This window comes from Podarcis tiliguerta (genome assembly GCF_965153285.1).
Source record: "Podarcis tiliguerta genome assembly, chromosome: 12".
Classification (NCBI taxonomy): domain Eukaryota; kingdom Metazoa; phylum Chordata; class Lepidosauria; order Squamata; family Lacertidae; genus Podarcis; species Podarcis tiliguerta.
The window spans coordinates 7,270,699-7,284,342 of NC_139545.1; the positions used below are offsets into that span (position 1 = coordinate 7,270,699).

The window sequence follows — 13,644 nt, forward strand, 5'->3', positions numbered from 1 at the left end:
AAGCTCTCCTCACCCAGCAGCGAAAATGACAAGCATTCTAAGTCAAAGGGGGAAAATGACAGGTTTATCTAGCCCTGTGACTGATGGGAAAAGTAATCACAATAATTAGTGCATTATTTAGGCACACACAGACTTGGCATTAGACTTTAGTACCAATAAAGTACTTTAGGAAATGAAATTTGAACAGTTGTGTTATTTAGTAAATATTGCTTACCAAGATAAACTTGTGATCCTTCCAGGGGGCTTCCTCCCAGCGAGCTATTCATATGCTCATAAAGTTCCTGCAAAGCCATAAATTTTGAAAGCATTAAAAACACTTTTTAAAGGCATCTCCCAGAAAATAAATGAAAAGGCTTCATATAGCATGGATCTGCCAAAATACTATGCTACGAAGAGGATTCTTGGCTTTTTTTTCAGTGAGTCACTAAATGCACAGACATCGATCCAATGGACTCCCAGAGGCTTCAGCTGGAATCCAAAAAGATCCTTTGGTAGAACCCAATGAGTAGCTGTAAACCCAATGAGATCTTTGACCCTTTTTAATGTGCTATACCACCAATGGCATTTGAAAATCCTCTCGTTTGCAATGGGGTATGGAGGAAAGCACTGGTTGAGAAAAATAGCACATAGATCTCCTGGGCTCATTCTAGGACAGCCTTTCTCAACTATGGGTCCCCAGATGTTCTTGAACTACACCCTGACCACTGGCCATGCTGGCTAAGAATGACAGGAGTTGTAGTCCAACAATATCTGGGGACCCAAGGTTGAGAAAGGCTGATCTTGGAATATAGGGCACTGCCTTAAACTGAGCCAGACCTCCTCGTTTACCTAGCTCAGTATAGGCTACACCAGGGATGGGCAGAAAGTAGACTGGGTCCTACCTAATAGATCCCTGGGTAATTTTCAGTAGATCAACAAGCATTTCTGACTCACAACTATTAAACAAAGGTAGCAACAAAAATGGCTCTTTGCTGAAATGAAGAAAGTTTGGAGTAACCAGGAATGGACTGTGAGGTTCTGGGCCTCAAAAACAAACCAACCCTAGGGTCAGAATTCTTTGATTCTAAGTGTGTGCCTTTTTTGCAGCAGGTGGAGCTCAGGGTGATAGCAAGAAAACCCCAAGGATACCACAAGCTGACCACCCCTGGGTCTTCACCAGTGGTAGCTAACATAGTCCACTTGAGATACTGTTGGACTCCAACTTGCATCCAGCTGGTATGGTCCATGTCCAGGGATTATGGGAATTAAGTTGATTAACATCTGGAAAGCACAACATTCACATCCCCTGGTCTATTTTCTTTATTTCATAAAAAGAATATACCGCTTGATTTAAACGCGTGTGCACCCACCCACCCCTCAAAGTGGTTTGCAAAAAGATAAAACAAGAAAACCAAGAAAAAGAAACCTTCTGAATGCAAATAATGTAAGCTAAGGGCCTTCTTTTCTATCTGGGCTGTGGATTCCAGTGAGGTCACCTATCTCTCAGTCTGCATGGGCTTCCCCATTTGCTTCAAGGGAAAGGAAAGCTATGCAGGTAGAAATGAAGAAAGGGTGATTTTAAAGTTTAGGAATCAAATGGATAATAATGAAGGCCCTCTATGGTTCACAGATCAGTATCACACAAGAGTTTGCATTTCTATACAGAAAACTTACCTTAAGTATTGAAATTTGTGAGAAGTCTTTTTCTTCAAAGTAGGCATGTGTAATTAGCTGCAGCTTAGCCTGGAGTAGCCCATACAGAGGCTTGAAGGGAAAGCACATCATCATGTTACATCAAGAAAGGCAGGCACACAGTCAAGGACAAAAACAGCTACCCTTCAAAACAAATTACACATATTGATCTCAAATTGATGACAAATTACACATACATTAGGTAACAGTTTATTTGTAACGATTGACCATGTCAGTCATCCTGCTGTCAAAATAAGCAACAGTTTATTAATATGATAGGGTTCCTATCTGATCAGAGTAGTGTGGTAAAATACAGGCAAAATTGGGCTGCCTTGATATATTTGAGAGCTGATGTAGAGTTACAGTGTTAGACCAGGGAAGGTAAAGGGATCCCTGACCATTAGGTCCAGTCACAGACGACTCTGGGGTTGCGGTGCTCATCTCGCTTTACTGGCGAGGGAGCCGGCATTTGTTCGCAGTTTTCCTGGGTTATGTGGCCAGCATGACTAAGCTGCTTCTGGCGAACCAGAGCAGCGAACAGAAACGCCGTTTACCTTTCCGCTTGGAGCAGTACCTATTTATCTACTTGCACCTGATGTGCTTTTGAACTGCTAGGTTGGCAGGAGGTGGGACCGAGCAACAGGAGCTCACCCCGTCACGGGGCTCGAACCGCCTACCTTCTGATCGGCAAGCCCTAGGCTCTGTGGTTTAGACCAAACTCAGGTTCAAATCCAATGTTCAAGTCAGCCGTGCAGTTCACCGAGTGAATCTGGGCCCGTCACTAGCCCTCTGTCTAACCTGCTTCATAGGGCTGTTGTGGTAAAACAGGGCAAGAAGACCCACACACACTAGCTTGAGAACCTCTGAGTAAGGATTGGATAAACACACAATACATAAAGAAGCATAAATAAGCTTTGCTTGCACAAGTCAACTTCTCCATGAAGAATCTCTCTCTCTCTCCTTATGCCAGAATCTAACTTTGAGTATCATGTACACACTCACAAAAAGTATTTCACATCAGGTAGTTGTTACATGAGGTGTGACTTGAAAAGGCATGCTGGGGGAGAGTTAACGTGGCCCAATAGCTAAATTTCTGGATCTTGGGTTGGGAGCTGGGCAAACCATGCTCCAGATTTAGTTCCTCAACTGTACAGTGATGGACCTCACAGATCTGAACAATGATAAAGAGTGTGACCAGAAGTGTTGTGTGTCCTATTTCACTTTCGTACAAAGCTAAAGGGGGGAAATGATCTGGGATTAGAAATGCTGTCATTTTAAGAGCTTGCAAATGGCATTTTTCTGTTTACTAGAATACCATTTTGAAAGAATGCCTTTGTCTTGGATTTCAACAGGAGTGTGCCTAACATGAAAGAAAGATCCCCAAACAGGCTATTTTTAAGGCATGTAACTATCTCTTACCAGCTGACTTAGAACACAGACACTTTTCTGTACTGTTTCTCGGGTAATATCTGCTTGCCGTACTTTCAAGGCCTTTGAAAAAGAGTAAGAGAGAACAAGCTTTTACAGTACTTTTACATATCCGCTTTTAAGGAACAAATACTCATTTAGCTGCAGCATTCATAAAAACAACCGAGCACTCTACAAAATAAAAAATAGGACATGCTCTGCCTGTAGGCATGTTGTCCAATAAAGGACTAGGCACGTTATGGAGAAAGGAGAAGGAAGGTAAAAAGAAGGGAGAGTAGAAGGGGTCAATAAGGAAAAGCCAAGTGAAAAGATTTGCATTGAATACAATAATAAAAGAGGAGACCCATGCTTTTCTATATATTGTCTACATTTTTGGCACCCCCAGTAATCATATCAACTTTAATGAATTTATGAAGCTTCCACAAGTTTACATGTGAAGACATGCATTAGTTCTGAAAAATAAGGCACTTTTCCTGTGTAAAAGGAATGTTGAAGCAGATATTATCCTTACAGGGCAAACAATCCTATGCATAGATCTACCCATTCGAGGTCAGTGGAGCTTACTTTCAGGAAAGCATGCATGGGACTGTGAACCTAACACTCACACAGGCTCATCCTTGTAACACTAAACCATGGTTTTGCATCATGTGTGAACTGAGTCACAAAGTCAGTTGCTTTCTTAGCCAAAATTACATAGTACCACCATATACCGTATTTTTGCTCTATAAGACGCACCAGACCACAAGACGCACCTAGTTTTTGGAGGAGGAAAACAAGAAGAAAAAAATTCTGAATCTCAGAAGCCAGAACAGCAAGAGGGATCGCTGCCCAGTGAAAGCAGCAATCCCTCTTGCTGTTCTGGCTTCTGTGACAACTGCGCAGCCTGCATTCGCTCCATAAGACGCAAACACATTTCCCCTTACTTTTTAGGAGGGAAAAAGTGAGTCATAGAGCAAAAAATACGGTAATTCACCCAAACTGCACAAAAAAAGCAAGGGAGTGCAGATGGACAGGTATGTAATGTAAGATCTGTTTTTTAAATGCAGAAATAGTAGTAAGTGAAGACAAGACCAGTAAGATTATAGCAGTCACAGTGAAATAAAACAGTAGTTCCATTGCCATAAATCTTTTATTGTAATATCCTGCGATATCCAGTTAGAGTTATGAAATTGCTGCAGAGGTTTAACAGGCTATAAATGCTGCTGGAGTATGACAGGGCAACAATATTAGACTATAAATGAATAATTTAGGAACTCATGATTTTACAACTATCATTTCATAGAAAGGAAAAATGGTCTGCCTTTACCAAACATATCAAAACCTTCATAGTCATACCACCCGAGTTACATCTCGTAGGTTAGGATCAAATCAGTTTCTCTCACAAAAGGAAGACATTATATTTACGACTCTATTTCTAAACATAAAACTCCTGGAAAACTAATAGTTAATACTCACGACCAACTTTCACCTGCTTCATCCAACTGCTAATTTAAACATGAATCAACAAAATAATCTCTACCAGCTTCTCTGGGTTTATGTAAATAGAGGAGTTAGTCATCCAGTAATGGAGCAAAAGGTTAAAACACATATGATTATGAATCCCAGGCTATTGGATATTTTGTTGCAGATTAAGTGCTATTTGATAGCTAAATGTATACTAAACTGGACAGAAAGTAAAAAAAATATGTTCCAACGTATAGTGATGTTAAATTCTCGAGAATAATCTTTTGGAGAATATTCTTGAGACTGTTCTCGATTAATGAGAGTATTAGAGAATTTTCATTTAAAATAGGAGAATATTCATTTTAATGCACTGAAAAAGATAGAATTTTAATGCATTGAAAATTTATTCATGGGTAAACTTGCTCAGATGGCAACCAAAAACTGTACAGATACTTTTATTCAATGGGGCAATGCAGTGAATTCACATTCTTTGCTAGGCCTAGGTATTTTAAGTGTACAAAGCATTAAGGCCACTTTCTGTAAAAAAAGCACACTATATGGCCAAGGGTATAGAATTGCTAAGAATAAGGTCACACCAAAATAGAAAAAAGCGCTATTACATATAGTTGAAATACATATGAATTCAAATGTTCATCAAATTAAATGAATAGCACTTTTAAAACTAACTAAATAAATAAATAAATAAATGTTTTCTGTAGCTCGCATTTCAGAACTGCCAATGGTGAATGACACAATGCCCAGTAATGTAACTGGATCAAAAAAATCATTATTCATTATTTACACTGGCAATATCACAGCTTGACTTATTATTTACTAGATTTTTTTAATGTGGGTTGTAAAACTGGTTCTTACATTAGAACTTACAATTTGTGGAGAATATTCTCTGGAGAATATTCTCACCCCACATCACTAGCCACGTAACATTTGATATCAAGAGAAGTCACCGTGTAAACAATGAACATTACTCCTGCGGTTGCATTCATGGTATCAATACAGGCCAGAAAATCTGAAGCTGGATTCTTAGCTAATGTTTCCATGTTCATATTTGCATATCACGCTAAACCATAGCTCAGGAGAGCCTTCGGCTCATGCATTCCTCCTCCTCCCATGTGACAGGAAGGAATTCAGAGTCTTTTGTTTTGCTTAACCATGGTTTATCATTTCACTCAAACAAACTGTGGCTTATATTAACTATATGTTGTTTGAAACAAAGGCCACTATGAAAAGTTCCTCGACAATTGCCAAATGCGAAGTCCAACAATTCACAAGAACTGAAAAAAGCTCAAACATATGACAGAGACTCTGTCATAAAAAGATTCAGGAGGAATATTACCCTGAATCAAGGGCCTCAAAGACCTAATGTTCACATTATACCAATAGCTGCACCAGTACTTTTTACAAATGGTCAAATTTGGAGGATGCCAAGTTGGAGAAGCTACCTAAGTTCCTCCACAAGCCCTTTTTTCTTTTAATGTTCACACAATAGCAATATAATTACCTTAGCTTCAATCTGCCTGTAGCATGAGACACCATACACTGTACTTCGATCTCCGCTTCTTGGTGGCAAGTGAAAAAACACAGTGTCTGAAAGAGGAATGAAATGGTCTTAGCATTCACAAAAGGTATCACATAGAGGTATAAAGTTTCTACAGCGTTATCCTGTTTGATATCACCCTAAGAGCCAATTTGGTAGCTAGCCTAACATGTCCAGGAAAACTAAAACATTATGGTGTGGAATAATGGGTAGAGCATGGGTCTACATGAGTATTTTACATTACCATGCAGAGCTGCTGAAGCTATTTTACTGCCCTGGGGGAAATTAATTTTGCTCATCCATCAATAGATCTTTTTGTAACAGCCAGGAGTGCACCTCAGTCAGCAGTGATAAAGAACTGTATCTTGCAGCTGCTGCTCCCTATCCCATTCCAGGGAACTATAAACCTGCTGCCCAAGAACTGGCTGGTTAGCTGAAATCCACAGGTGAAACTTGGCACCACCACCGTTCCTTGACTCTTGACACCCTCTCAGAATCACCGGGTCACAATGCTGCAATGAAACCACAACCAGCGGCTTTTCTGTCAGCCTGTGATCCAAATTCTGTCAATGAGTCTCTTTGTCTTTCTCCTTTCTTGGCTTATTTCCTTCTGGCCTGTAAGGAGAACTACTCCGGTTTCTAGGCCCTAACTGAAGTTTTGCCTGAGGCCTACCTTTTTTGGCTATTCCTCAACTTCACACCTCCACCACCCGTGGTTTCCTTGGCTTCCGGCTTTTCATTATGCTGCTTGCTTTACTGAACTCTCTTTAATCACTCTGTTTGTTGACCAGCCAATCTCCCCAGCCCTGTCCCATGGGACAGCCTCATCAGCTGCTTCTTGTCATTCTATCCTGCCTCTACTCTTCTCCCCAGGGTTTCTCTTTCTCAGGGCTCATCCACACTTCCACTTCCCCCCAGGAATACCTGCTCTTCAGCACTGAATCGGAGGAAATGTCCATAGAGTTTTCGCAGACTTATGTGTGCTCCGATTCAGCAGTAAAGAGCAGGTTTTGCTGGGGAAAGTGGCAGGGCAAACAGAAAACTGCTTAGACCCATGCACCCTTCTTTCAGTCACTTTGCCTTCACTCTCTCCCAGGATTTCCCAATCCACCATATGCCAGGTTTTAATCCCAGCCAAACTGACATTTGCTTTCCTCGCAGAAGATGGACGGCAAACAATTTAAGTTTCCTGTTTAAGTCAACATTCCAAGCCCCACCTTCCGCAAACTTAGCTAATCAGTGTTAGAGCCTTTATTGTCAGAGGTGCATCAGGATAAGCCAAATCTGGCACCTTAAAGCATACTTCCTGCCAAATCCGAGGCAAAAAAGGTATAGAGAAAAGTTTGCTAATAACTTGTCAGCTACCGTATTTTTCGCTCTATAAGACGCACCAGACCACAAGACGCACCTAGTTTTTGGAGGAGGAAAACAAGAAAAAATAATATTCTGAATCTCAGAAGCCAGAACAGCAAGAGGGATCGCTGCGCAGTGAAAGCAGCAATCCCTCCTGCTGTTCTGGCTTCTGGGATAGCTGCGCAGCCTGCATTCGCTCCATAAGACGCACACACATTTCCCCTTACTTTTTAGGAGGGAAAAAGTGAGTCTTATAGAGCAAAAAATACGGTACTTTAAGAGCTGGCCAGGACAGGGCTCCTGTCCACCATCTCTCACTCCCACTTCAAATGAAGGAAAAAGGCTGCTGACCAAGGTTCTACAGATATAAAATTAAGCTTCTTGTGATCAACTGGATTTTTTGTTTTAAATTGTCAGTATTAATCGGCAAAGAACATCAAGCTTGTATGGCAGCCTTACAAGAAGGAAGCACTTGCTCTAAGAACAGCTGTCGTACACTTTACAGCCAGAGAGCAGAGATACCCAGGAGAATGCTTTCAACTGAAGAGGTCTGATTGCTTTGTTGCTATGATAGCTTTGTAACCATTACTTTTGCTTTTACCAAAACTATGCACTAATGCCTTGTTGCCATAGGAACAGATTGGCCTGCAGCTGTGTTTTGCCTTTGCATTTGGGGCTGCGACATCTAAGAATGTTTCACTTGGTGCAGTTAGAAGCAGGTAAACATTAACTAGTTAGTGTGTGCCCACTAGTCTATGTACCAATTTTGCGTATGTCTGTCGCCTTGCCTAATTTATTCTCGGCGGAATATTTTTGCGCCTTACCTTTGCAGCTGCAGGGGCTAGAAACCTGGTTTCTATAAAATTTTAAAAATGCTGAGATTTTCAGGGTGCTGAATACTCCAGACAGTGCCCAGTTCTGTGCTTGTTCACATTACACAACATTGGGCAGTAGCATCCCAAATGACTCCTTACCTTCTTGATAGTTGTGAGCCCCATCCGGCAATGCTAGGAAAGGCAAGTATTTCCATTCCTCTGGCAAACTGTGATTGTCGTGGCCTTCTCCTGGGATTAGGGGAGGGTAGGAGAACTCAACCTGCAAACAGGCATGTTATGTTCAGTGAATTGCTACACGGGAACAGAAGACTGACCCACCAAACCCAGCAGCCAGTAACCTGATATCTAAGTGAAAAATGGGTAAGCAATCCCTTTGTGCTTTTCCCTAAAACAAATCATTGTTCCCATCAATCCAGTCAACATGAAAAACAAACAAGCGTGAAAGTGTAAGACATTAGGGATGGTGGGGGATAAGGATACCTCCACATTGGGCATCCCTTCTCTAAGGAAAATTGTAAATATGAATGTGCTTTGCATCAATATGTAAAACAAACCACCTGACAATCCTCCATAAACCTTTGCTTATTGTACATATCCCTCTCAAGAGATTGCCAGCTAATGCAGCGGTCACAACAACTTCAAACTTGTTGAAAGCTAGAACACAGGAACATCTATAAAATGCACAGAATGAAATTCAGTGATAACAAAACAAAACAGCGGTATTAGTGAAGAGATCAAATTCATTAAGACACATTACAGCATATATTAAATGGCCAATATTGTGCAAATGCAGTTTATTTCTCAAAATAGCAAGGGGGGGTTCCTCCCATGGTGTTGCCCTTCGTACTCACTAATGGAACATTTTAGATTGTGAATTTTAATTCCTAAGAGCAGAAGTGGGGTTGAAATACAGACCATCTGCTTCCCCTCCACCTTAAAAAAGCAAAATCCTCCAAAAGGTGGTGAAGTAGTTTAATATTTTTAAGTAAGACGAATTTAGGGAATTATTGCCATGTTAAGGTGTGGTCAAAGTCCAAGTTCTGTCAGGCTCTTACACACACAAAAAAAATTACACTGAAATTAATGAACCAGACTCTGCGTGCAAAAAACTCTTGTTTGTTCATCAGACCCTGCTAGCGTAAGAAGGTCCATAAGATGTAGGCTGACTATGCTCTTCCCAAAATCCTTTCCTGTTTGTTGCCTCTAAATTCCACCTAAAAATTCATAAAGATATAGCTTTGTCATTCTTTTAAAAATGTACCTCAGTACACAAAAAGTAACTTTTTTATTCACTAAAATAACACAATTAAGAACAATATTGTATTTTCTAAACCACAGAGTAATGCAAGTATAGAACAGCCCTGTTTTCAGGAAATCTAATTTGGGAAAATAAATGGGTTCAAGGTGAAAAGCCCTAGTTCTTTGAGGAATCATCATTCAATGATAATAGCTTCAATACAAAAAGCTCATCAAGGAATGCAAATTCAGCTAATATAAGATTCCACCACAGATCTCCCTAATCCAATTTCTAAAGCAGATGACCTCTTTCTTCCTTATGGCATATTCACAAAAGGCAGTTATCCGAATGGGAAACATCAGTGTCACAAGGTAGGGCATCGGAGCAGAAATTATGACACTTCACTCTAACTGGAGCAATTTGCCAGTCATCGGGTAAGAACTTTATTCCATGTTGTGTCAGGAACAAATTTCTAATTCATAGCAGGGACAGTAACCCATGGAATACAGAACTCAAGAATGCCCCAGAAACGACTGAAGCCTAATTATATGACCCTTTTTATGTCTTGTCAGGATTGAATCAAACTGAAGGAACAGTTTGTTGTGAGCATGCCCAGTTTTTTTGCTTAACTTTTGAGGTTTTTCTTTGTACAAATGGGTACACAGGAGAGAGACTTGTTAATACTTCTGCTGCTGTTTAAAAAGGTTTCTTATGTTTACTTATCAGTTTGTTTTATTTTGGAATTACATAAGCCATCTTGTGTACTCTCCCCCCTCGCCCAGAAAAAAAGATGAGATTTACAACAAGTTAAGTGAAGTCTAGTGGGATGCGGGTGGCGCTGTGGTCTAAACAACTGAGCCGCTTGGGCTTGCTGATCAGAAGATTGGTGGTTCAAATCCCTGTGACGGGGAGAGCTCCCGTTGCTTGGTCCTAGCTCCTGCCAACCTAGAAGTTTGAAAGCACACCAAAAAGTGCAAGTAGATAAATAGGTACTGCTCCGGTAGGAAGGTAAACGGCATTTCCATGCGCTTCTCTGGTTTCGGTGTTCCGTTGTGCCAGAAGCGGTTTAGTCATGCTGGCCACGTGACCCGGAAAAACTGTCTGCGGACAAATGTCGGCTCCCTCGGCCTGTAAAGCGAGATGAGCATCGCAACCCCAGAGTCGTCTGCGACTCGACTTAACTGTCAGGGGTCCTTTACCTTTTTAAAAAAGTGAAGTCTATTATGGCTTATTTACACATTATGCTTATATTTGAAATGATGAGGAAGAAAGATTATGATTTCATAAACTCTGCTCATCAGCTCTGCAGGACAGTTTCAATTTATCCTCCTTCTTATAATGAATTTGGTGCCTTATGCAATGCTAGCTCTAGCTAAGGCTAATTATCACAAATGACAAGGCACCCACGGGCCAAAAAAGGTGCTCAACCAATTGCAGAATTAAGCTTGTAGCTGAACATGAGTTCAAACTGGAGCTTTGACAAACAATATATTGTATATTTTTGTTCTCAAGGAATGTTGTCCAGAATTGCTTGTAAAACAAGTAACCTTTACGTCTTTAGGGAAATTGTGTGATTGAGCAGAAAAGAAAAGGGAAAACATTAAACAATGTGTGTTAAGAATTATGGCAAACATATTATGGTAACCCAACCTCCAAGTTCCTACCACATCTGGGAAAATAGTTGCCACAAACCAGTTACAGAGAAGAAATATAATTGGTCTTATAAGTGTGAGGAAGCAAGACAGCTAATGATAGTTCAATTACCTGTGAGTTAAAAGGCTACTTTAGACACACCCAAGGTATACCCTGTGGGATTTCTCGCTTTTTGAAAAACAGTGTGTACCTTATAACAAACAGCATTTGATATTCCTTTCAGTTTCAAAGAATTGTTTGTCCTGCGGCAGAAGGGCTGCTATTTGGGAAATATAAACATAAAGCACCACTGGTATATACTGTATTTTTTGCACCATAACACTCACTTTTTTCCTCCTAGAAAGTAAGGGGAAATGTCTGTGCGTGTTATGGAGCGAATGCCTGCGGGTGGCGGGGGGAATCTGCTCCAGTCGTGAGCAGAGGATCCATGGTTCCCCTTCCTTCCCTCCTCCGTGGTTACAAAGCATGGATCCACATGGATCCTCAGGATTTTTGCATTGGGCTACTCCAAACTCACTGTCAGATCACATGTCTGTGGCTACAGCATGAACCGCAAAAATCATATATCCACTATTTCGTTTAGAATATTTTTTTTCTTGTTTTCCTCCTCTAAATACTACGTGCGTGTTATGGTCTGGTGCGTGTTATAGAACGAAAAATACGGTAGTTCTTTGGAATCATAGAATTGTAGATCTGCAAGGGACACTGTGCATCATCTAGTCCAACCCCCTGCAATGCAAGAATATGCAGCTGTCCCATACAAGGATTGAACCTGCAACCTTGGCATCATCAGCACCACACTCTAACCAACTGAGCTATCCAGGACTCAGGAAGGGAAAGCTATCAAAAAGGTAATAACCTATGTATTGGATGGGAAAGGGCAGTATAATTTAATCAGTAACAAATGGTCCCTCTGAAAGGCAACCATCATGTGACTTATCACGCCAAACCGTCAGGTACTGTTGTCAGTTTCTGGCTCAACTGCCTTCCTAGAAAAAGTATTGGAACAGGACTGAAGAAAGGAAGTACACTCTGACTTCTGACATCAGCTAGGGGCGCTGGGGCCACGGGAGGCTCACCGACCCAATGCCTCTCAGGAATAGCATAAAGGCAAGAAGGACACCAACTTGCTCCATCCATCACCCACAGAAGGAACACTAGCAGGAAGATCACTGTTCTTCTCTTTCATGCCTGAAAGACCACTTAGCTGCAGCTGTCTGTTATCCTGGGAGTGCAGATATGTGGGGGGAAAGGACTCTCTGGCTCCATCCATCAGTCAAAGGAACAAGAGCCCATCACTATTCAAGCAATACCAGCACTAAGGGACAATCAGCTTGCCAAACAGGATATATATGCTCTCTTATGGATCACTGCCTTCTTTTGGTCTTGATGAACCGATCTCTCTTCTGCCCTTTTTCTCTCTACTCCCTTTTTCTTATGGGCCTTGTCTTTTTTTAGTTTGTAAGCCTAAAGGAAAGGCCTGTCTCCTTTTCTCCTTCTATTCTGTGTGCTGCTTTGAGAGACAATAACTGCCTGGAAAGTAACAATCTGTGTGATGGGCGGGAAAAGGCAGCAGAATTTAATAATTAGTACCAAGAAGGCTGATCGCCGAAGAATTGATGCTTTTGAATTATGGTGCTGGAGGAGACTCTTGAGAGTCCCATGGACTGCAAGAAGATCAAACCTCTCCATTCTGAAGGAAATCAGCCCTTAGTGCTCACTGGAAGGACAGATCCTGAAGCTGAGGCTCCAATACTTTGGCCACCTCATGAGAAGAGAAGACTCCCTGGCAAAGACCCTGTTGTTGGGAAAGATGGCGGGCACAAGGAGAAGGGGACGACAGAGGACAAGATGGTTGGACAGTGTTCTCGAAGCTACTAACATGAGTTTGACCAAACTGCGGGAGGCAGTGGAAGACAGGAGTGCCTGGCGTGCTCTGGTCCATGGGGTCACGAAGAGTCGGACATGACTAAACAACTAAACAACAACAACAAACAAATCTGAAAGGCAACCATCGCTTGGCTGGCTGCATCAAACAGTTAGGTGCTGGGGTCAGTTTCTGAGAACTGCCTTCTTAGACACAGTACAGGGGTCTCCACTGAGTAAGAAACAGTGTTCACAGAACAGAATCATTGTATTGTATAGCTGCAAGGGATCTTCGGACCTAGACCAACCCTCTGCCCTGAAGGAATCTAAATTCAAAGCATACATGACAGGTGGCCGTCCAACCTCTGCTTAAACACCTCCAAGGAAGAGTCTGTTCCATGGCTGAACAACTCTTAACTGTTGAAGCAGGTGGGAGAAAACTCGTTTCCCAAGAAATGTCTATAAAATATGATCAGACTGTGCCAACTTTCGTCAGTCAATTAAGTGCCCACCAGGAAGAATGTTACACAAGTCTGAGTGAACTTAACATAAGAATACACAAAAGGAATGTAGCAATTGAATTACCGTAATACACACACACA

General features: G+C 41.4%; 1 protein-coding gene across 1 annotated transcript in view; it reads right to left on the reverse strand.

Moving 5' to 3' along the window:
* AVL9 (AVL9 cell migration associated) overlaps positions 1-13,644 on the reverse strand; it is a 38,203-nt gene that overhangs the window by 20,184 nt on the left and 4,375 nt on the right. The window contains exons 2-6 of the mRNA XM_083407064.1: positions 8,425-8,545; positions 6,062-6,147; positions 3,091-3,162; positions 1,654-1,743; positions 215-281 (exon numbers count right to left, since the gene is read on the reverse strand). Of these exons, the coding sequence (XP_083263190.1) occupies positions 215-281; positions 1,654-1,743; positions 3,091-3,162; positions 6,062-6,147; positions 8,425-8,545 (436 nt within the window). The remainder of the gene's footprint in view (positions 1-214; positions 282-1,653; positions 1,744-3,090; positions 3,163-6,061; positions 6,148-8,424; positions 8,546-13,644) is intronic.